At 42.6% G+C, this 25,130-nt stretch overlaps 1 protein-coding gene across 1 annotated transcript; it reads right to left on the minus strand.

Annotated features, from left to right (window-relative positions):
* Positions 1-5,109: 5,109 nt before the first annotated feature.
* Stard7 (StAR related lipid transfer domain containing 7) lies at positions 5,110-25,130 on the minus strand. The gene is made up of 8 exons (XM_051183450.1): positions 24,553-25,130; positions 14,404-14,612; positions 14,050-14,099; positions 10,652-10,762; positions 10,492-10,574; positions 9,921-10,020; positions 8,250-8,334; positions 5,110-6,928 (listed from the first exon to the last, which is right to left on the minus strand). Exons 1-8 carry the CDS (start codon positions 24,849-24,851, stop codon positions 6,744-6,746), a joined length of 1,122 nt encoding a protein of 373 aa, XP_051039407.1. The 5' UTR covers positions 24,852-25,130; the 3' UTR covers positions 5,110-6,743.

Genomic DNA, 25,130 nt, shown 5'->3' on the forward strand with positions numbered 1-25,130 from the left:
TTTAACAGTTGCCCAATTAAACTCACTAGTTTGCCAAGCCGAACTTGGGTGGAATCCTCTCATGTGACTCAAGCCCAAAGACCTGAATTCAAGTCTCAGATCCCATGATGGAAGGAGAGTACCAGTTCCTGGAAGTTGTCCTCTGGTATTAACATGCTTGCTGTGGTCAAGTGTGCCCCCTAATAATATAATACACTAACAATAAATACAATACCTTTTGAAATAAAATGCATCCTAGGTGCATTAGCAAGGCCTGCTGGTTGTCTCCCTGGCCTAGTAGTTATTTCGGAATGGGTTCATAAATGCTCAGAATTTAGAGTCTACATCTCAGAAGCTGGGATGACTAAATTCTGATTGTCAGGCTATGAAAAGAAATGGTGGGCACTCAGGAGATTGTGCTCATATCAAGAGCATGTCATTGTTTCCCTTGACCCCAACCCAGACGGGAAAGCTGGCAATGAAGCAGGGGCCATCTGGGGACCAACAGCATGGTCCTTTCCTTGTGGAAACAGATGGGGTCCAAACCTGAATGCTATGCAGAAATATAACCAGGGGAAAACAAGACGGATGAGATGGATTGGACACTGTCTCAGCACACTGTAAGGACCTGAATTTGAACTCTGCAGGTCCACTCATATGTGGATTTGTCATTGTTGAGATTTTTGACAATTAAAAAAAATTACAGATAAAACCTGTAGCCTAGAAACACTGAAAATATTAAGGAAAAAATGTGGGAGCTGCAGAGATTGGGCAGCGGTTAAAAGCACTTGCCACTTAATCATGAAGATCAGAGTTCAGACCCAAACACCCAAATCAGGTTGCTAACGCCTGTCATTCAAACTAAAAGAGCTCTGATGCCCTCTCCTGGCCTTAATGGGCACCTACACTCACACACTCACAAGAAGGAACACAGATGTAAGAAGTTACGCAGGTAATAGTATCAATCCTTAGTAAGATAAACACAAATAGCTAAATGTGGAGGCACACCCATTAGTCCCAACATTTGGAGAACGAGAAAGGCAGAGCTCTGTGAGCTTGAAGTCAGCCTGGTCCAAGAGTTCCAGGCCAGCCAAGGCTACATAGTGAAGATGAAGACCCTGTCTTAAGAAACAAAACAAAAAGATATACACAAATCTATTCTAAAAAGTTGAAAGTTCGCCAGATAGTGGTAGTGCACACCTTTATTCCCAAAACTTAGGAGTCAAAGGCAGGCAGATCTCTTTAAGTTCAAGGCTGGCCTGGTCTACAGAGTGAGTTCTGGGACAGCCAGGACTACACAGAGAAACCCTGCCTCAAGAAACAAAAAACAAAAGAAGCTGAAAGTTCTCAAACTTATGCAAACAAATGCAGAACATGCAGTGTCATAAGCATCCTGCATTCTTTAAATTATCTGAATTCTCTGTGCGCGCGCGCGCACACACACACACACACACACACACACACACACACACAAAATTAGGTCACCTGGAGCTGCATTTATATAAAGCTGTGAGCCAGCTGATGCAGTGCTTTCAACTGCTGCGCCATCTCTCCGGCCCTCACCCTACATTCTGTACTGTGAAAGCCTCATGGACTCCCTGCTATTTATTACCCTAAGCAGCTTACTCAAAAAGACACACTAGTACAGTCAAAAGATCTCTTCCCCAAACTTTCCACATGTGTGTTAACACACAAGATGTATTCACCAGCTGTTACCAGTTAAGGCCTCAGCCAAATGCAGGTTCTTGGTGAATCTTGGAGTCAACCATATGGAGGTCAGTGTCTTCACCTCCAAAGCTGTTCCCAAACTGTGGGGTATCATTTAATCTTCACAGCACAACATAAACAGCCTCTCACTCTTTTACTGATGAGGAAAAAAGGTCTAATTTGTCCACGGTCATGCAGCTGTGGCTCCGGCTCCAGAGCCCACACTTAAGATGTCTCACTAATGTTTCCAGATTTTGTTCATTAGGACTCTTGGGAACGTAAAACAGGATGCTGGGTCCCACCCAAGTGGGGAAACTGATTGCACCCCAAGGGAAGGCAGAAGCCTGAGACTGGGTGACCACAGAGCCACAGTGGACTGGCTGCACTGTATTTCTTTATGTCCTTTGACATGCAACCATAATCCTAACCTGTACAGCACAGCCTTAAGACATGAAAATGTATTAACCATCTAAACGTTCTAATATTACTATTTTTAAACTCTCACCCTGCAATTTTAGGTGCAGTTAAGCTATGTCAGATCTTGACTTAACTAAGTTCATCTGTGGCCATAACCATACTTCAAGGAAAACATCTTTAACAGTACACAGCTGGGAGTTCTGCTTCCACGGGATATGGGAATGGGATGTCTTGCATTGAGACCACTTTACCTACAAATTAATTTTTAACACTTTTATTGGAAGTGATAGATACTAGATTTTTCTATTTTCACTATCTGAACCCTATCACCCTAAGGACAGAGACTAGACACTTCTGAAACACAAGACTTTTAGAAAGTGTTACTGGTGCATGCATGTGTGAGTAGCAGCCAGGAAGTAGAGGCAGAATTACTAAGTGTTTAAGGCTAACCTGATCTACACAGCGAGTTCCAGACTATCTAGGCCTAAATGGCTAGACTTGTCTCAAAATAAAGCTGAATAAACAAATAAACTTAAGTTGCGTTTTAATCACTGGTTTAGTCCTGGCTGGCCTAGAACTCACTATGTAGACCAGGCTGGCCTTAAACTCTCAGAATTTCACTTGCCTCTGTGGTGATATATTATTTGTGATTTATTAAAGCTTGCCTGGGGATACAAAAAGCAAAGTCAGCCACAAGCCATAGAAGTCAGGCACACACCTTTAATCCCAGCAGCCAGAAACTAGATGGTGATGGCACACACCTATAGGCTTAATAGGTAGATGGATCTCTGTTTTCAAGGCCACCCAGATCTACACAAGACTGATCCAGTCCTAAAGAGAAACCGCTCACATAAAGATGATCTCTGCATCAGGAATTACATGCCTTTAATCCCAGCATTAGGAGGGATTATAAGACAGGAGTAAGGTCTCAGATTCGAGCATTCATTCTCCAGACATTGAGGATAGGAAGACATTGAAGTCTCAGGATTCTCCAGCCATGATGAAGAGAAGCAGCATTCTGAGGTTTGGTAAAGTCAGGATTGCATTTCAGTCTGAGGTAGAGTAAGAGCTAGTGCCCAGATGCTTTACTTTTCTGATCTTCAGCTTGAAATTTAAACCCCAGCATCAGTCTCTGGGCCATTTATTTTTCCTGTTACATGCCTCTGCCTCCGGAGTGAACACTGTGATTAAAGATGTCACCACGCTGGGCTCCCAAATGGTATTTTAAGACTGTCCCTAGAGTGCCCTCTACCCATGCCTTAAAGGGATGGTGTGTATGTGGAGGTTTTGAGACAAGTGACACCAATGCTTCAGGCACAGAAATGCACAGGTGACCTCATGGGCAAACTCAAGCCAGGTGGAACATTGTAGATGTTAAAAAGAACAGCTACATTGGATGCCTCAGAAGTCAGTGCCCCAGGGAAGGAATCTAAATTTAAGCTATGTCATCAGATATCTATGGAGGTCAAGTTAGGTCAGTGACCTGCATTCATCATCACTTCCTGTGTGACCTTGAGCAAGACAATTAATTGCATAACTGCTGATGGTTCTTTGTAGAATGGGGCTAGCGGCACACGAGCTTAGAATAAAGCATGAAGCACACTGCCAGCACACCAAGCTTAGAGATGACCATAGATGTCAGCCAATTCTCAATTCACTGTAAACCAACACTGTGACATTACTATGGAAGTACACAGTTTAGGGCACGCCACACTAGAAAACCAGCTGCTACAGGGAACTCACACAGAGCTTCTGATGGTTGGGGACAGGGTGGAGATACCTGCATAGGCTCTGGGAGTTTGGAAAAATTAGCAGGGGTAGACAAGTTTGAAGTGATGTTACATTACAGAAGGTAGACAACTGTTCTAGATTAAAAATGGACAAAAGTTGGCTCAGTGGATTAAAGTGCTTGTTTCCAAGCCTGACAACCCACATGATTGAGGAAGTGACTCCTGCAAGTTGTCTTCCACATTCATGCATGCTGTGGGGCATAGGATCCCTGCTGTGGAATAACCCTTCTGTACCCTGTGAGGATGTGTTGCTTTCTTGTTAATAAAAAGCTTATTGGCCAATGGCTAGGCAGGATGTTGAGGGCAGAGAGAATGCTGAGAAGAAAGGCAGAGTCCAAGGAAGACGCTGAGACACAGAGCAAGCAGGATGGGAAGTATGTCCATGAGGTAAATGAACCTCGGAGAAACACATAAGTTAATAGAAATGGGTTAATTCAAGTTGTAAGAGCTAGCTAAAACAAGCCTAAGCTATTGACAGAGCTTTCGTTATTAGTAAGAAATCTCTGTGGGTATTTGGGAGCTGATCCCAACGAAAAAATTCACTACAACTCCACCACAATAAATGCCAAAATCTTTAACGGGTAAAAAGGCAAATATAACACATGATAGAGGATGTTGGGAACTGAAAGCCATTTAGGAGTCAAACAGGGAATTTTTAAATGAGCTGCATTATAGTGGCGCCTTGCCTGTGAACCTGTAAGGATGGCCACATCCTCTTGGGTGTGGCTTCAGGTGGGACAGAAGAGGAAAGCATGAGGCGTGGTCTCTTTCTCATGAGCTCACTCTCTTGGGTGGAGTATCTGATTGGAAGGGTGGAGAAATGATGCAGCGGCTTATTGTTCTGTGCAAGTTTTCCCCAATAAAAGACCCATTTATCATTTATCTTGGGCAAAGTGAATTAATTAACCCTCCAATTCACTGCATTATTAGATGGTGACACTACTAGGGCCAGCACAATGGCTCAGTGGGTAACAACACTGACTGTGCAAGTCTCCTCACCTGATTTTGGTCCCTAGAGCCCAGACAAAAGTAGCAGACAGCTGGCAGTGGTGGTGGTGCACACTTACAATCCCAGCACTAGGGAGGCGAGGCTTTGTATCGCCCATGACCTGCCCAGAAAGGACAGGGCCCAACATCCTATGTCAACACTGCGATCAGGATGACAAGGAGCCCAACATGCACAATTCCCCCACTGTGTGGTCAAAGATAAATACTCTTGTGTAGCAATCTTTATGTATTTATTCACACATTTGATAAAAATGTCATAGTTAGGAGCAACTCATTATGAGGACACAAGTAACTGTACAGAGTCAAATCACCGAGGGCAACCACAACTGCTTAATACCTGTGCCCCACCCAGCACACACAACACACTCACACGCATTCAACTACAGGTGCTGAATTCAGATAAAAGGTTTCTGTCAAGTCCTGGGGAGAAGAGAGAGATGCTCACTGAAAGATACTGGGGTTGCTTCAATACATCTCTCTGCTCTGCCAACACTTGAGAAGACATGAAACATTGGGGGAGTTAGTTGTTTCCTTGGCACAGGACTGAGTAGGCAACAACATTTTTTTTAAAAGGGTTAAGTTCACCTTGGGTTTAGTTTCCTTTTTCAACACCATAACAGGATAGCAAGCAGAAAAAAAAGAAAAGAAAAAGAAAGAAAAATTCAGCTATATAAACTCCAGGGAAAAACGGGGGGGAAAAGATTTAAAATCAACTTGATCCCTATTCACCATAAAGAAACCAACAAGGCCAGGACTATATCATCTGGTTGTGATCTTATTCAAAGTGTGTGTCTTACTTCTATGTCAGCTCTGGAGAGAAATGTTTTAGAGGCTCAAGAGGGTCACATGAACCATATCCCTACCATATTGGTACAATACAAGACTTCATCTGCTGGCCCACATGGCAGCTTATAGTTCTGAAAGTTCTGAGGAAATGGTGCAACCACCACCCATTACCTTTAGCCCTCCAGAAGGCCCAGTCAGTCTGCAGTGGGAAAACAGTGCTAAGAAGGAGTTGTGCTCAAATCTGCAACTCCATTTTGTTACTAGGGTTAAAAAGAAATCCAGTTATTTTTAGGTGAGACGTTTGGTGCGTACTTCACTGACCCTATCAAAACACTGATAAATAGCATCAATAGAAAGCTACTGTCTAAAGGGGTTTGTCTCTGGTGCTCCTGGCAAATGGGCTGAGGCTACGGCAGAGGCAACAACCCAGCAAGCACAGCCCATGAACACAGAAAAAAGCCAGTTAAGATGAAACCTGCTTTGAGTCAAATGAGTCAGTGTCCTAGTATTTTGCAGGGGGAAGGATCCCTTGGTACAACGTCATGTCTCTAATGATACAGCAAGGTGAGGACAAGGCACTTAGCTCAGCCAGTGTTCACATCACCACAGGATTGTTACCAAGAGCATTCCTAGTGACCCCTTAGTGAGAACCCAGGATCAACCACTTTCCAAGTGACATACAGAACCAGGGATATCCAGGGTATCCCTGCATAACCAACGGTGGCATTTGGAATGTCAGCAAGGAAGCTTCTCGGAGGAGGCAGATGGGAGCCATCCCCTTCTGCCTAAAGTGAGAGGTTTGTTCCACATTAGCTTAGCATAATACTGGATATCACAATAGTTGGCCTGAAAACATGACGGCTCCATGATGTCATGGTCCTCTGTTTGGTAAAGGGCAAGATGGCTCCAAATGAAATCTAACTCCAGTTATAATTCTCTCGAACTGACAGTTACAGAAGATGTCTTCTAACACATGTGACTTGTCCCTGTCCTGCAGCAGAGCTGAGGGAGCAAGGCGGGGCCGGAAGTGCCTGTCTCTCCTTATCCCAAAGGCCTTTAAGCATACTCAATCCGAGCCGGGCCACGGCTCCCCTCACTCTTCCGCTCAGAGGACGAAGCAGTGGTCTTGGCCTCACTGCTTATTTCCAGAGGCTTAGCCGAGATGTAGTCCTTCACTTTGATCTCCATGTTCTTGGCTTTCAGAGTGGCCATGTGCAGCTTCTCCAGGAAATCTGGCATACCTATTGGGACACAGAAGAACCTATTCAAGCTGCTGTGATGGTCAGTTTTCTGTTACCCTGACACAGGCTATAGTCATCTAGGAAGAGGGAATCTCAGTTGAGAAAATGCCTCTCTAAGACTGGCCTCTAGGGAACTATGGGGAGCATTTTCTCCATTAATGATTGATGTGGGAGGGCCCAACCCACGGCGGATAATACCATACCTACCTAGTCAGGTGGTTCTAGGCTGAACAAACCATGGAGAGCAAGCCAGTAAGCAATGTTCCTCTATGGCCTTCACTTCAGTTGCCTGCCCTAACTTCTTTTCATGATGGACAAAAACTATAAGGTGAAATAAACCTTTACCCCCCACAAGTTGCCCTTTTTTTTTTTTTTTTTTTTTTTTTTTTTTTTGGTCATGGTGTTCATTAGAGCAACAGAAAGCAAACTAGGACAGCTGACATACAAGTTAATAACAACAGGCTCAAAACTAGAGTGTATTCTTCCCTGTGCACAGGCTGTGAAAGCTACTCAACTCTGATCTTTTCATCAAGCTGCTGACTTACCAAATGTCTCTGTTAGGTGATTAAAATGTCATTTAGCTAGGGCAGTTACACAGAGAAACCCTGTCTCAAAAAATAAAACCATGCTGTCCTTTAATCCCAGCACTCCAGAGGCAGAGTCAGGCAGAGCTCTGTGAGTTCAGGATCAGCCCAGTCTACAGAGTGAGTTCTAGGACAGCCCCAGGGCTGTTACACAGAGAAACCCTGGAGTTTAAAGCCAGCCTGGATTATACAAGATATTCTCAAAAACAATACAAAAGAAAACTCCAAGCCAAAATAATGAAACTCATGTGCAGACAAGGTATTAGAACTGGGAGAGGTGATATGGCTATGACATGCAGCCCTAGGTGACTAACTGCCCCACAACTAAGTCTTGATTTTTAACAGATGTCACCTAGGCTGGCCTTGATCCTACTGCCTCAGCTCCTGTACCCACTACTGAGATTACAAGTATGCATACCACCAACCTAACCATTCAGCACTACTGAGCAAAAAATCTAAATACATCAATGACCTAAATTCATCAATGCTTATATGGAGGCATGGAAGGAAGTGTCTGATAATCTTTCCTCTGGGTAAAAAGAAAATAATCCTTTCTGGAACCCCTGTGCTGCTTAACCCTTCAAATCCTACCTAGAGGCTATAGTGAAATGGGAAGATAGTTCAAATCTCCCCCAACATGTCTACAAAATGGTAAGTGCCAACTTTCCTGTTGCCACTAAGACAGAAAAACAAATCATTCAGCTAGGTTCAGGCCCCCTGTGCATGCCCCTACTTACCACTGGAAACCATCCAACTGACACAGTAACGAGGGAACACTGTCTGAGGATTGTCACTGTATGTCAGTAAATAATCAAAGCCATTCTGGAAAAGAAAAATAGCAACAATGAGGGCACTTGAATATCTCACAGGAACTTTATATCCAAGACCAGAATTACCATGACCCAATACGGCAGTGAAGAGTACAATACCCTGTGCACAAAAGAAGAAAAAAAAAAAAAAAAAAAAAGTGAAGGCCAGAGGCCGCTGTTCACAGAAAGGCCCCTGATCGTCTTATTCTTGGTAAATGAAGTAAGTTTCCTGTGCCCAAATCACAACAAATAAACAAATCTCTGGTGGCCTCTGTGAAAGATGGATTTACAAGTTAAGCAGAGGGTGCTATGGGGTTAGCTTCTAGTAAAAACACCACACCAAGTCTCTAACAGGTCACTGGCCGAAATGTTAGACATACATTGCTACATCTTGATGTTAGGGAAGCCTCAAGGCTTCCTTGTCTTTTTCCTTTATAAATCTAGTTGTGCATCACTACTATGTTACTGTCCTAAGTAGCTAGAAGTACAATATTTGCTGAATCCTGAAGGTCATTTTAGCAAATCTTCAAACGTAGGAGCAGCCTTGAGGACCCTAGTACAGATATCCAATGTTGACAACTTAAAAAAAAATCTCACCTTCCCCTTCTGCTCTCAATGCTAATAATAACTGTTTACAGAACACTATGCAGCTGGAGCTGCCTTAGGTCCTTGCAGCCTATAATGCACTACCCTCTTCCACTTTACAGATGAACAGCTTGGACACTCAAGTGAAAAGGGGAACTCTGACCACCAGGCCTACATACATACTGTTCTTTGGCTCAGCCCTCTCATTCCTAATACCAAAAAAGATCCAGGATTACTGAGGTGATTAAAGGGTCCTCATCCTGCTGGGTATGGTGGCACATATCTGAAGTTCCAGCACTTGTCAGGCGGAGGCACACAAAGCAAACAAAACACAAAATATCCCAATCCTAAGAAGCCTGGAGCAGTTGTATGCTCTGGGATAGAATAAAGAGCTGATGCTCTAGCCACACATTACAAGCAGAGGCATCAGGACTGATATCTTAACAGCAAATGCTACCCTCCTGCCCCTGCTCAGTATACTATTAAGCTGTTGTTCATTTTCTCAGAATATATTTGAATGTCTGCCATGTCTGGCACTTTGCTAGATGCGACATAGAAAACACATCAGCCCTAGTCCTGCCCTCAAGAGCTTCTGATTATGAAGATAAAGTACCCTAGCTGGTATTGCACTTCGGTGATAGAACTTTTGCCTCAAATGTATGAGGTTCTGGGTTTAATACCCAGTACTGAGGAAAAAAACAAAATGCCCTAATAGAAATCTACAATGAGTGCTGTGAAAAGTATGCAAAAGGAGAAGTAAAGCCACCACAAAGGCTGCTTAAATGACAAAATGAGATCCTGCAAGTCCATCTGTGGGACTAGACAGTTGGCTCTGCAGTTAAAAGCACTTATTCTTGCAGAGGACAGAGGTTCAATTCCCTGCACCACATGGTAACTCACAATAATTTGTAATTCCAGTCCTAGGCAATCTGACACCCTCTTCTGGTCTTCAAGAGAACAGATACACAAGCAGAGAAAACACCCATACACACTTAAACATTCGGTAAAACTCACCTCATCAAATGACTTGTGAGGACGGATGACCATTTGGGATTCATAGGATCTGACCCTGACAAACTCTGGAGACTCTGGCACACTGGGGTGTTCCACAGCACTGTAAGAGGAAGAGGGAAGTGGTGAGCCAAGGCTAAGAGGGGGTGGGCAAGACTCTAAAACACTGACTCAACAAAACCAAGCAGACAGTGAAATAAATGAAATACAACCCAGCTTGTAAAAATAAGTTTCTTTGATAGTATAGTATATAGCTCACAGGTTTTATTTCTAGTTTTACCTTTTAAAATACCAGCATTAAGAAATTCACAATACTTAATCAGTACTGTGCTTGAGAAGCATTAGTAAAGCCCCTGTTTCTACCCTAAACACCTACTCCCACCCTCCTGCAAAAGCTTGAAGTATTTGTTCAGCTCCCCTGGTAGATCAGCCTATTTCCAGAGCAGGGATCAGAGGTGGATAGGAACTGGCTGTTAGTAAGTCTGCAGGGCATTCATGAAGGCAAGCTCAAAGGCACAGATGGGTGCAGGCATGGCTAATGGAGCTCAACAAGGGCTCTAGTAGTTATACATACCGTGACACCAAGACCATCACATTGTTTTCCTCATCCACACTATACCGACGGACATAAACATAATCCCTCGAGTACATCGGATACTAAAGAAAGGATGGGGAAGGATTAGTGTTCTGCATCACAGACTTGAAAGAAATAAAACCAAAGTAAATGTACTCACTGGAAAATGTGTTACCCAATGAAGAACCTCAGAACCACTGACGACATCTCTTTCAATCACCTCCAGCTTGATCACAAGAGCATCCCACTTTTTCCTGTACTCTGTGTCCAGCTGCAAAAGGGAAGATCCAAACAGAGATGCAGAAGTTTCTCTGGAGGCTGGATCTCTGACTTAAGGACATTACGGAGAATTAGTGATTTAACTCAACAGTGCCAACATTTAGAGGCATGGCTGTTTATTAGATGATTCTCTTAAGATTATTACATACATCAAAGGGGATTCTGTGTGTGTGCATATGTGGGTTTCTTCTATCACTCTCTACATTATTTTTATTTCTTTCTTTGTTTGTTTTTGAAATTCTGGGATAGGGTTTCTCTGTGTAGCCCTGCCTGGCTGTCCTGGAACTCATTCTGTTCTTGAACACAAGAGATCCACCTGCCTCTGCCTCACCAGTGCTATGGTTTATTTTATTAAGACAGGCCTCTCTCACTGAACCCAAGGCTCAATGGTTTGAGTAGACTGGCTTGTCAGAAACCTCTGGGGATCCATCTGCCCTCATCTGCCCAATGCTGGGGTTACTTACAAACACATGCTCCCACACTCAGCTTTTACAGGGTGATAAAGGACTCATGCTTGATCAGCAAGACCATTGGACCATTTCCCAAGTACCAAGAGGGAATTTCTTTTTCTAAACGTTATGTGTATGGTGTTTTGCCTGTATACCTGTCTGCACACTGTAGCATGTTTGCCTGGCAGCCATGGAAGCCATGTGATTACTAGGAATTTGAGTTGTCTTGATGAGCAGATAGTGCTCTCGACCCCTGAGCCACTTCTCCAGCCCCCTGCAGGGAGTTTTAAAAATCTTACCAGACATCTGAGGCACATGCCTATAGTATCAGAAATTATTCAAGTAGAGACAGGAAGATCAAAAGCTCAAGGAAACACTGGACTACTTGTCCAAATGGAACAAAAGAACCCTAAAAGACTAAAGATGCAGCTCAGTGGTTAGATTACTTGTCTAGCAAGTTTTAACAGCCATGTTCAGTTCTCATTATCATGTGTGTTCATGCACACACATACACAAAAACTATGAAATAGAAATGTTTGTGGATTGAGACTGTCCAGATGGTTCAGTGGGTAACTATGTTGGCCACCTGTTGATTTTAGCTTTAAGCATTAACTTGGCACAGGCAGTAGTCAGCTGAGAAGGGGAAGTCCAGATAAGACTGGCCTCTGGCATGTCTGTCTGTTGGGGGTTGTCTTGATAGTTACTGACAGGTAGACACAGCCCACTATGGATAGTATCACTCCCTGGGAAGGTGGTCCTGGATTATATAAGAAAACTGGCTACACATGAGACCTGGAAGAGAGCCAATAAATAGTACTCTTCCATGGTTTCTGTCTCAAGTTCCTGTCCCAACTTCCCTCAGTGATTGACTCTAATCTATAAACTGAAATAAACCATTTCTTCCCCTAAGTTGCTTTTGGTCAGGGAGTTTTATCACAGCAACAGAATGAAACTAGAACACTGTCTAACTATGTAAACCTAACAATCTAAAATTCAATACACATAGCACACGTCAGGGTAGAAGGAGAGAAGTAAGCACTCTACATTGTCCTCTGACCTTCACAAGCTATGCCTGTGCTCTCAACCCCACAGTAGCAATTAAAATGTAGAAAGAAAAGGAGCTGTATGGAGAAAGCATAATATATGCTATGTAAAGAAAAGATCGTTCTAAACCACTTTAAACAGAAAAAAGTATGAACAGACCTCTGATGCATTGAAATTCAGGAAGCATTTCTCATCTTTTGGCATCTCAAATGCAGACATATAGTATGCATCAAAACAAAACAACACTAATGTAGGTCAAAGCATACTTGCATACCCTTAGTAGTGGGTATATTGTTGTTGCAGTTCAGGGGATTCAATCCAAAGCACATACTGCACAATGCTCTATTTTCCCAGTCCTGTTTTTAACTTTTTAAGACTATCTCATCAAGTTGACCAGGCTGGTCTTGAACTCATTATATCCTAAGAAGACTTCAGCCTCTCAAATAGCTAGGATAACAGGCCTATTTAGACAGGCTGGCATTATTATAATCAACTAGTCACTAAAAGCTTATCAAAAATTACAAGACTATGATGGCAGGGATGTGGGAAAAGAGGAATCCTACATTGCTAGTGGAATTATACAGTGGTGCAACCATTATGAAAATCAGTATGGAAGTTTCTCAAAAAAAAAAAAATTAAAAATAGAACTACCATATGACCCAGCTACACCACTCCTGGGCATATATCCTACTATATATGTTTACTGTTGCACTATTCACAAAAGCAAGGAAAGCAAACCAAATGAAGATAGTGAACATGTGGTATTTATAAACAATGGAATTTTATTCAGCCATAAGGAAAAATGAAAACTATAAAACTTTCAGGAAGATGGAGTTATATTAAACAAGGCAACAGACTCAGAAAGACGAATGACACATTCTCTTTCATATGCACATCCTAGCTTGTAATGTTCATGTATGTATAAATGTGGGTATGAGTGTATGTGTAAGTCATGAAACCAGAGGAGTCCAGGTCAAAGGAAAAGTTATTGATGAAAGAGGAGAAGATAACAGAATACGTGTGACATCAAAGTTGAAAGGGTTACTAAGGGCAGAAATATACAAGAGGAGGACAGAGGGATAAGGGAGAAGGCAGGGGAGAAAGAAGACCAGCAAAACAAATTATGTTTGAAAATGCCACAAAGAAGCCCAATATTCTGTATATTTATTGTATATTTTGGATTGTTTTTTGTTTTGTTTTCTGTTTTTGAGACAGGGTCTCGCTATATAGTCCTTGATGTCCTGGGGCTCTCTATGGAAACCAGGCTGGCCTCAAAATCTGCCTCCTGAGTACGAGGATTAAAGGTACATGCCATCACATTCAACTGCATACTAATTTTAAAATTTAAAAAATTAAATGTTAAAATGGAACTATCATGAAAAGTTTATTGTAGTTAACACTTTGGTGATCCCACCTTTTTCTCTCACTTCTGTTTTACTGTTTTTTGAGACAGGGTATCTATTATGTAGCTCTGGCTGGCTGTCCTGGAACTAGCTGTGTAGCTCACCCAGGCTGGCCTTGAACTCACGGAGATCTATATCCTCCTGCCTCTGCTTCCTGAGTGCTAAGATTAATGGAAAGTACCACCATAGCCAACTCTTATATTGTCTTTAATTTGCTAATTTGTTTTAACTCCTGGGACAGGGTCTTGCTGTGTAGCTCTGACTATCCTCATATTTGTTATACAACCCAGGCTTGTCTCTAACTTGCAGCAAGTCTCCTGCCTCACCTTCCCAAGTGCTGAGATTATAGGTATTCACTGAGGCAGGAAAGAAAATGAGCTCACCTGAACATTGAAGAACTGCCGAGGCGTCACATCTGTGTAAGTTCCAAAAACTAGAACGACAAGAAGGGGAGGGGGAAGTTTGCCATGCCCTGTCCCCTAAACTGCATTTTAAGCCCAGAGGACTGACAGGTCTCAAAGGCAAGATCAAAACCTAAAAATCATCCCAGGAGCAGCAAAGCAAGGCAGAGACGACATGTATCAAGGAGGAATGTGAAAAGCTTGTCATCTAGCAGAGGACAATTTGGCAAATTTTCTTCCATAGAGCCAGGTCAGAACAGTTTAGAAAGTACAAGGAACAAAGTGCTGCATGCCTGAGCACATGGACACACGTCAAAGGCAGCAGGCATGTCTCACCTCGGTACTGGTAAAGGTGGGTGCCTGTAATTGGGCGCCGCCACAGCTTGAAGTGTTTCTTGTCCATCACCATTTCCCATGGTTCTTCTTTGTCCTTTGATTTCTCATTACCTTCTGCTGGGGTCTTTGGTCCAGGAGGGTGATTCTCAACTCCAGAACTCTGAAATACATTTGACATTTCCTCCAACCGTTTCATCTCATTAATGGACCTGGGAAGACAGAAACAGGTATGTGTCCATAGAATGACATGTCCAAAAGCCTGCAAAATGAGAAGTGTGGTGGGAAACAGCATATTATCACAGTGAGCATAAATAAAGTCTGAATTGTTAAGCTTGAATACGAGCCTAATACTTGTAATTAGAATAATTACTTAACCAGTTCCCATTTCTAAATCTATAAAATGCAGAAAATAATAGTACCTACCTCAAGCTGGTTGTGAGAACATACAAAAAAAGTGTTCAAGACCTGGCCCACAGCCTCCAATAACTTAAAGAATTTTAACATTTATTTTTTTGGGGGTTATTTTTATTTTCCATGCACAGAGTACACATGTGTAGGTGCCTTATTCCTGAGTGACAGGTCTTAAAGGCAGGTCAGAAACTAGCAACCATGCTGGGGAGCAGCAAAGTAAGACAGAGAGGACATATATCAAGGAAGACTGAGAAGCTGAGCCAGCTTCAAATACTAACCACCAAGGATTGTTGTAACTGATGTACTTCAATGTTCCCAACCCTTCAGTGACACAGGGTCTCACTATGTTGCCCAGGCTGACCTTGAACCACTTATCTTCCAGCTTCACCTTCTGAGTATTGTGATTACAGCATACACCAGCTGATAAGACTGGTTTTGTTTGTTTGTTTGTTTTTGTTTTTCTGGCCCCCCTTTTTAATGGACTGTCTTCTTCCTATATTATTTTTCCTCTTTGTTTTCAAATTGAAATATTATCTACATACCAGAAGACTCATCCCTTTGCAGTATACAATTCAGTGCTTTTTATTAGACTATTTGAAAAGTTGGGTATTTATCTTCAGACACTTCCCTCACTCTCCATCCCTGTCAGTCATGAGTGATAGACCCTAAGGCTTCACACACATTAGGTAAACATTCTTACCATCTGAGTTACATCCCCAGCCCCTACATTTACATTTTTAAGGAACTTCCAAACTACTTTATATTTGTTTGTTTACATTGATTTACTGGTAGGGGGAGGGATATGTGCCATGCTCACATGCAGAGATCCAAATGCAACTTGTGGGACTTAGTCCCCTCCTTCTACAATGTAGGTTCCAGGAAATGAACTTGGGTCATCAGGTTTAGCAGCAAACACCTTACCACTGAGCCATCTATCTGGCCCCTAATCTATTTTCCAAAGCAGCTGTACCATTTAAATATCCATGTCACAGACACATGAAAATTCTAGTTATTCAACCTTGACAACATTTATCACCTACCTTGTTTTTGTTTTAAGGCAAGGTCTCACTATGCAGCCTGCTGGCCTTGAACAGGTCCTAGGTTTTAGTAATCCCTCTGCCTCAGCTTCCCAAGGGCTTACCGGTGTCCCACTCTGTCTGTTTAAATTGATCTAATTTACAGGTGTTCATGTGCCACTGTGTATGTGTGGAAGCAAGAGAACAACTTTTAAGAATCAGTTTTCTCCTTCCACCAAGATAGTCTTGTCAATTCTGCTCCTGCCTGGGATTAAAGGTGTGTGCCACCACACTCAACCTCAATAGAGTTTTATAGATTTCAGTTTCATTCAGCCAGGTGGTCGTAGCACATGCCTTTAATCCCCACCCTTGGGAGGCAGGGGCAGGTGGAGCTCTGTGAGGACAGCCAGAACTACACAGAGAAACCCTCTCTCTCTCTCTCTCTCTCTCTCTCTCACACACACACACTCCTGCTCATTTCATTTTCAGATTGTTCAGTACTTACTGTTTAGCCTGCAATCTTGTTAGTTAGTGTGAACAGTTTACTAAGTTTGGCAGTATCTACTGTAGTTTTACTTCTTCCTTTTCAGTCGGGTACCTTTTATCTTTCTCTTTCCTAACTTGCCTGGCTATAAACGCTAGTACACTGTTCAAAAGACGGAGGGAGAGCAGTGGCTTGTCTGTTTGTCTTGTTGCTGACCTTATAGGGAAGGTTTCATTTTCTCAACAAGCTGTGAGCTATTTTTAGATGCTCTTTATAAATCTGAGGAATTTCCCTTTCATTCCCAATCTGTTGAATGCTATTTTCTTAAAGGTTATGTATGAATGCTTTTGCCCATATTTTTGTCTATGTTCCACGAGTGCCTGGTACCCTCAAAGGCCAGAAGGTGGCACTGGATTCCCTGGAATGGGAGTTACAAATGGTTGTTAGCCATCATGAGGGTGCTGGGACTCAAAACCCAGATCTTCAGGAAGAGAAGAGCACCAAATCATCTCTCCAGCTCCAGTAATTTCTTTAAATCATAAAATGAGGTTAGAATTAGACAAATGCATATGGGCAGCGGTGGCACATGCCTTTAATCCCAGCACTCACGAGGCAGAGACAGGCAGATCTCTATGAGCTCGAGGCCAGCCTGGTCAAGTAAGTTCTAGAACAGGCTACAAAAATACAAAGACATCCTCTCTCAAAAAACAAACAAAACAAAACAAAAAAGATTTAGCCAAATGCTACTTCTCTAAGTTTTTTTCCCCTTTCCCAGTATTTGGGAGGGAGAGGCAGATCTCTGTGACTTTATACACAGTGAAGAGACCTTGTCTCAATGTGTGTATATACATACATTTGTGCAGTCCTCACAGAGGTCTGAAGATACCCTACAGCAAGTTTCAGGGGGTTGTGAGGTGCCCATGGTGGATGCTAGGAACTGAATTTGGGACCTCTAGAAGAGGAGCATGTGCTCTTAACCACTGAGCCATCTCTCCAGACCCTTCTTTCTTTTTTGAGAGTCTCAAGTAGCTCAGGCTGGCCTCAAATATATGTACCTGAGGATGATCTTAATCTTTCACTCTCCACTTCCTGAATATTGGGATTACAGGACTGTGCTATCAGATCTGGTTTATATAGTAATAGTAATCAAGCCTAGGCTTTGTGAGTGGTCCCACCCAGCTCCTGTATTTTATTCCATTAATGTGCCATATGAAATTAATTTTGTATGTTGTTGGATTCAGTCTTTTAGTACTTCTGTCCAAAGAGCCATAAAATCCTAAAATGTGATACTATATGGTGTGATTATATAATTACTTGATGATCAATGCTTAGTTATAAAGACATAGATTGGCATAATATCCAACAAAGTGTGATTACAGGCACATCTATGGAGGTAAGGAAAATTCACAAAAAAAAAAAAAAAAAAAAAAAAAAAGCACAGAAAAACTGCTATTATAATAATTTTGGGAGGTTGTTGATGGTGTGGTTTATTTTATTTTTAAGACAGGGTGTCGATAGACTGGCCAAAAACTCCCGATCCTCCTGTCTTCCAAATGCTGAGCTGTAGGCATCTATGCCTGGCTTTATTTTTTAAATATTATATGTTGTATCTTTTATTCTTTAACTCTTTTATCTGAAACATTTTATGAAAATGATTTTTTTTAACATGGTTCTACAAAACTGGTCAAAAGCTCCTGGCTAGGGAGGACATAGACCCTAGGGGGACTCTACTACTCAGTTTTGCTAAAAGATAAATAGTTATGCTTATACCCACTTAGTGCTACTCTCACAGGAACTTCTTTTCATTGTGGGTGACAGCTGACGTAGAGACTCAAAGTGCTGAGAAAAGCAACTTGAGTGCTCTGCCTTAAGTGAGACGTCTGTATCACAAGTTTAAGAAACATTAGACACTAGTCTTTTCTCATCTTCCCCACCTACATGCAAATGTTTCTATCCTCTGCCATTCACTACACAAGGACTCCTACTGCATTCCAAGAACCTAATAGTCTGGATCAGTGACCCCATTCCCCTCAGGGCAATGTCTCCTTTCTCCTTGGATCAGTAAACTCTTTTCTATTCCATATACCTCAACCTGGAAAGACTGTGAGGTCGGACCACAGTCAATGAGAGAAAGATACAGTCGCCAATTGTGTTAGAATACGGGAACGAAGCACACTTCCTGTCCCAGGGTACCTGCTCTTCTCTTTGATGAGTAGTGCACCTTCTTGATGAAGAGTAACATCTTGCTTTCTGTGACACTAGAGTGGTGGTCTCTTTCTTTGCCACTCCCGACTTCTAACACAGAGTTCAGGAAAGTTAAGAAATGTTGTTGTCAACATGAGGTGGCTGCTCTACTCAGGAAATTAACAACAGCTGTGGTAAACCTGCACAAGATCAAGTCAGGCAACATTCCAGCATGGACAGGATGGGAGCTCAGGAGCTACTTGCAGTTTATGGCTGCTGGGGAGAAGCAGGTCGTTTTTTCTGGAGTTGCTCAAGCTCTGGTGAATGGTCTCACAACCATGCACGTGTAAAGAGTGAATTATGAGGAAAAAGTAGTATTTTAAGAGGTTCTAGAGACAGGAGTAGGTATGAACAAGATATGCTGTATACATGTTTGAAGTTGTCAAAGAAAATAAACAAAACATGGCTTGTATTTTGTAAACAACTTTAAGTAGTAAACAGGAAAGAAAACCTGCTGGTTGAGTTGGCTGCACATACAAGGGTGCAATTCAAGACTAAAGGCGGCCCTGGGTGTGGCCAAACATGCCGACCTGCATTACAGCAGTTGGGAGGCAATCAGAAGGATGGAAAATTTGAGGGCAGATTGAATTACATAGTAAGATCCTATCTAAAAAAAAAAAAAAAAAAATTCAGGATCTAAGGATGTAGCCTGCTAACAGAGTGTTTATATAGTACATATATAAGCCCTGGGTTTGATCCCCAGATTTGTACAACAAAAGACTAAGGAAAATGGCATTTACTAACATACTGAAATAAGGGTAACTCCTACAGAGTCAGTGACATGAATTTTCTTTTGTTCTCTACAGAGACAAATCATAGTATATATCTTTCTTTATATATGCTTCCTTTGTTAAACTATGAATCTCTTTTAACTACAGTTTCAATTCCTAGTAGCTCTAAGGTAAGTAGTAAATAGTCAACAAATATTTATTGAATAAAGTGAGTAAGTGAAAAACAGTAGACCTCAGTAATTCAAATTCTTGTAGTAAAACATTACATTAATATGCTGCTTTAAAAGCAAAAACCACATCAGGAGCAACTGCATAGTCTGTAATTTCAACAAGGAGGAAACTGAGGTAGGAGGATTATAATGATCAAAGTCAATTTAGACCACAAGCCACCCAGGGCTATATATGATGCTTTAAAGAAAAAAAAAGAAAAAGGATTCAAACTTGAATTACTGGCAATCCAACATAATTCCTGAGCAATTTAGCAGTCCTTGAAAGGTTTGTTGCAGTCCTAGCTCTAATATCAACTAATTGTGTGATCTTATGAGATTCATTTCATTTTACCTGTAAAGTGAAGTGTTTTCTTTTTTAACGTTAGTTTGGTCTTGGAGACAGGATTTCTCTGTATAGCTCTGGTTATCCTGGAACTCAAGCTCTGTAGACCTGGCCTTGAACTCAAGAGACAACTGCCTCTCCCTCTTTTCTTGAAGGTTCTTATTACCTCTAAAATTCCAAGTTACTAGATTTAAAAAAAAAAAAAAAAAAAAAAAAAAAAACTTTAGATTTAGGAAAAATATTTATATTAAGCCAAGCATGGTGCCACACACCTTTGATCCCAACACTTGGGAAGCAGAGGCAGGTGTGTCTGTTAGTTCAAGACCAACCTGGTATACAGAGTGAGTTCTTGAACCGTTGGAGCTATACAGAGAAACCGTCTCCAGGAAGAAAAAAAAATATTTCAACATTTTTTTGGTAAGTTCTAATTTGGAATTGCAAAATGTAATTCAAGACTAGCCCTGCAAAGGTCTAAGTACAGAAATATGGGGGGGGGGGTGTCTTACTAATGGCAGATTTGCAGAAGAGAACAAAATAACAATCACAGCACCAATTACCTAGAGAACAGAAAAATTCCAGGCCTGACTTGGCAATAAACAAGGGGAATGTTCTTGACTACTAAAGCATATCCCCCTACCCCCTTACCCACCCACCCGCAGCCACTGCCACCACCTCCAACCCTCCCTTGGAGACAGGGTCTCTATGGAACCTTGGCTGCCCTGGAACTTGCAATGTACAATAGGCTGGCTTCTATCTGACTCACAGAGATCTACCTACCAGAGTGATGGGATTAAATGCACTCTTACTATCCAGCACCATTACTGAATGAGAGAGAATCTATTTCCCCTGGTAAACGTCTTCCTAACAACAGGAGCTAAGACTGATGATACAGCTCAGTTTAAGAGAATTCTTGTCCAGGACCTTGAGTCACTCCCTAATACCTCCTAAACCAATACAAGTGGCACATATATAGTACTCAGGAGGTACTAGTAGGAGAATATGACTGATGTTCAAGGCTATCCTCACCCACAAAGTGAGTTCAAAGCCAGCTGGGCTATAACATCTAGTACTTGTGGAAAAGCACAGCATGAATGAAGCATGGAGCAAGACTTGGCCATTACTGCCCTGGAGGGTTCAACTTCTAAGTGCTAAGAAAACCAACAAAGCCACAAGAGTACAAGCAGCATCATAGATAGCATGTGGAGAAGGGAAACACCTCTTTTCTATGTGTCTAACCTTGTTGGAAGAGGATAAGTAACTAAATCTTCCCATGTAAGAAGACTTAGTAACAGAGAAAAGGGCAGGAGAGATTATTCCTGAAATAGTAACAAAATCAGCAGATTACATTAGTACAAGGATCAAGGAGAGATAGTCTATGCTTTCCTCTCTCCAAAACAATATTTGAGAAAGGGATGTAGTGAAGACTAAGGAAACCAAAGACACACAGAAAAATGGAATAAGCATACCTATATGTGACTCAGCCAGGGTGCTGGCCTCACAACCAATCAGTGACCCAGACTCCAAAATAATTCTGGTAGGGCCATCCCTGCAAGTAGGATTTCAACACCACTGCTTCACCTAACAAAATCTCCTCAACTTCTACACTACTGTCCAGATTAGGGACCTTTGGCTAGGCAGAGTAGCACATTCCTTTAATCCCAGGACTTGGGAGACAGAAGCAGTTTGACCTCTATGATTCTGAGGCCAGCCTGGTATTAAGTTCCAGGATAGACAGAGCTACATAGTGAGACCCTGTCTCAAAAAAATTAAACAAAAACAGAATGAATTAGGGGTTTTCAGCTATTACTGATTTGAAACATTACCTTGAAATAAGATATAAAGTAGTTCATGGCATTTTTAGACAAGCAGCTAGTTAATGCTAAAATAGCAAATTCAACAACTCAAGTCCCCTTTATGTCATTTTGTTGACATAAGAGCTGGTAAAATGCACCAAAGTGACTGTGGTCATTAAGTTCCTTTAAGCCAGAAGGATTTTTTACTAGTTAATAACACACTGAAAAGTTCAACGAATTCTAAATGCCCAAAAAAAGACAAAAACAGGGAAATGGCCAATTTTCCTTACAAAAATTTACTAGCACTAATTTCTCATTAAACAGAATTACTCAAACTTTTAGAGCAGTGAACTGTAACTTTTTTTAAAATGAGGTTAATGGAACATTTCCCCCTATATTTTCATATTTCCTAACATCCTTCCTCTTTTTGTTTCTGTAACTTAAAAAAAAAAAAAAAAAGAAAAACTGCTGTATTTTTCCATGGGATTTGCCCCAGTCTGACAGAACACCAGCTAGCACCACAATATTCCACAAAGATACTTTGCTTAAGAAGTTAACTGGATGAAAATACTAAAGCCAGGCGGTGGTGGTTCACACCTTTAATCCCAGCACTCAGGAGGCAGAGGCAGGCGGATCTCTTTTAGTTTGAGGCCAGCCTGGTCTACAAGAGCTAGTTCCAGGACAGCTTCCAAAGCCACAGGGAAATCCCATCTCAAAAAACCAAAAAAAGTATTAAGAGACCTGTTTTCAGTACCAGAGAGATGACTCAAGAGGTGGGGCACTTGCTCCTAAACTTGAGGACCCGAGTTTGATCCCAGGGTCCCACAGGACAGAAGAAAAAAACTCCAACAATTGGTTCTTTGACCTACACACAAAGGCTATAGTGTTTAAGAGCAATACCCCCCCACCCACATGAATACATAAATGTAATAAAAATATAAAAAGAGATAGATCTTATTTCTCTTGGGCATGGTAGCTCACACCTATAATCCCAGCACTCAGGAGGACTGTTCCTAGTTTGAGGCCAGTTTAGGCTATATAGTGAGTTTCTGGACAGCCTAGGGTATAGAACAAGATCCTATCAAGGTGGGGGGTACTAACAAAATTATTTCTATAGCTGATGGAGCAATGCTTCAAAATTTTAAATAAGATTATTAAGACTGGATTTGTTAAGATGTTTTCTTTTTTTTCTTCTGAGACAGGGCTCTGTGTAGTCCTGGGTGTCCTGGACCTCACCATTCGGCACCACAGAGCTCTTCCTGCTTCTATATCCCAAACTTGGGGGGATAGGGGGAGACTAAAGGCATGTGCCACCACACCCAACCTCTAAGAGGTTCTTAAGCACCAAAAGGCTAGGAAACCAAGACTATTCTTTCCTCACTAAACAGAATCCAAATCATGTAAGAAAAAACACATACTGCAGTTTCAGGTGTGACGGCACACTTGTATCCTTGTTTTCTTTCCAATGAGAGACTAAAGTGTAGTGGTTATACCTGTAATCCTAGCACTGGGAAGGCTGAGGCAGAAAAACTAAAAGTTCAAGGCTACTGGGCAAAAAAATGGGCAGATCCTGCCTCAAAACACTGAGGGGGAGGGGCACAAATGACTAAACAGAAAAGAACACTAAGGATTACCAAAATAGCTATCATGCTTTAGCGTTTTTATACACAGAATCATTTGTGATGATTTTAAACTGCATTTATAATTCATCTTTTGAACCGGATGGTGGTGACACATGTCTTTAATCCCACTTAAGAACAGAGGCAGGAAGATCTCGAAGTTCGAGGCCAGCCTGGTCTACCGAGTGAGTTCTAGAACAGCTAGGGTTTCTCAGAAAATGCAAACACATCTTTTGTCTGCAGTCACACTATCCTGAACACAGCCGACCTTTCTAAAAGCCATCTTTCTTGCTAGGCACGTAGTCCCGGTTCTTAAGAGAAACCAGCATTTGTTCTCAATTCAGTACTGCATAAATTGCTGCTTGCTTGGCACTTGGGTATTATATATGCCCAGTAACTCACAGTATGGAACTTTACAGCTCTGTTCTCATTTTTAATGTAACAAAAAACCGTAAACCAGGTTCTCTCCCTGTTTAAGAAATATTCAGAATTAACACTCTCAGGTAGGGAGGAGGGAACTGTCTTGGTTCCTAAAATCACAGTTCAGAAGCGGGGTGGAGATGGGGGGGGAGGGGCACAATGTGAGAGTATCAGTTTAAAAGGAATATAGAAACACAGTGATGCAAAAACATTTACTTTCTAAGATTATCTGGAAATTATAGTCTCACAACTACAGACTAAAAAAATAGAAAAGCCAATGAGCTTTCCACAAACAAAGGCTAATGACACAGTATTCCAGTATTCGAAGAGTTCTAAAGCAGCAAAAATTTAACCTAACTCTTACAGGTTAGAACGTTCGGGCCTCTTGCTTCGTGCAAACAGGCAAACCCCTCCCAGCTTCTTAAATGTGCCAAGACACAAGTCAGAGACCGACCGAGGGCTGTCCGCGCAAAGCCCAAGTCCCATCTGGATTGCAGTCATTTTATCTCACACACACGCACACCCTTGGGCTTATTTTACAGCCCCTTTTGAATGTGCACTTTTCTGGGTATGCTGATTACCAGAAAAATGGCCTTAGATATCTGTTTTTGGAACATTTCTTTAGTGCCATACTACCCATTAGAACCACCCCCACCTCCTCCCCGCTTCCAGTTATTTTTAACCTGACAAATGGAATTAACAGGCAAGGGGCAATAACGTGTGGTGCTAAAATGGGTTCAATCTATTGCATCGTCAATCAAAAGATCACTGGGCAAATGGGGCACTGACGGCAGGGCAGGTCCCAAGGTGCCCACCAACCCTGTCGCCCAGGCTCACCCCTGAACGGAACAGGGACGCCACTGCAGACAAGAGGCTCACCTCTGCAACTCCTCCTCCTGGATCCTCTCCTCCTCCCATACGAAGACACCGGCGAGCGCCGCCATCAAGGCAGAGGCATGGCCGGGAGGGCCGCGAAGCCGGCGCCAGAGGCGTCCGAGCAGGACGCAGCGCGAGCTTTCCGAATACAGGCGGCCGTAGAGCTGCGCGATCTGCTGAGCTCGCCGCACGCGCAGGCCCGTCACGAAGCGACACTGATTGGCCAGCACGGCCAGCAGGCCCCCGCCCCGCGCGCCCGCCAGCCAGGCGGCCAGGGTGGCCGGCGGCCTCCGCGGGAACATATCGGCCTCTGTGGGTCCCCGCGCCTGCCGCTAGGCCCCGGAGAGGAAGAGCTGCAGAGCCGGGCCGTCCGCGAAGTTCCCCTAACTGGCCGACCGCGAGTCCACCTCAGGCTCCCGAGGCCAGGAGCCACCCCTCATGCCTCTCTGCAGAAACCGCTGTGATAGAGTGGATTCTGGAGACAGCACCGCTGCACGAGGCCTCCTCGGTTCTGGCGACCCGCTCGGCTGCGTGTACGGCGGAAGTACCGGGTCCCGGCATCCGGTGCGCGGGAAGGAGAG

Source organism: Phodopus roborovskii, unplaced genomic scaffold (genome assembly GCF_943737965.1).
Source record: "Phodopus roborovskii unplaced genomic scaffold, PHOROB, whole genome shotgun sequence".
In the NCBI taxonomy this organism is placed as follows: Eukaryota; Metazoa; Chordata; class Mammalia; order Rodentia; family Cricetidae; genus Phodopus; species Phodopus roborovskii.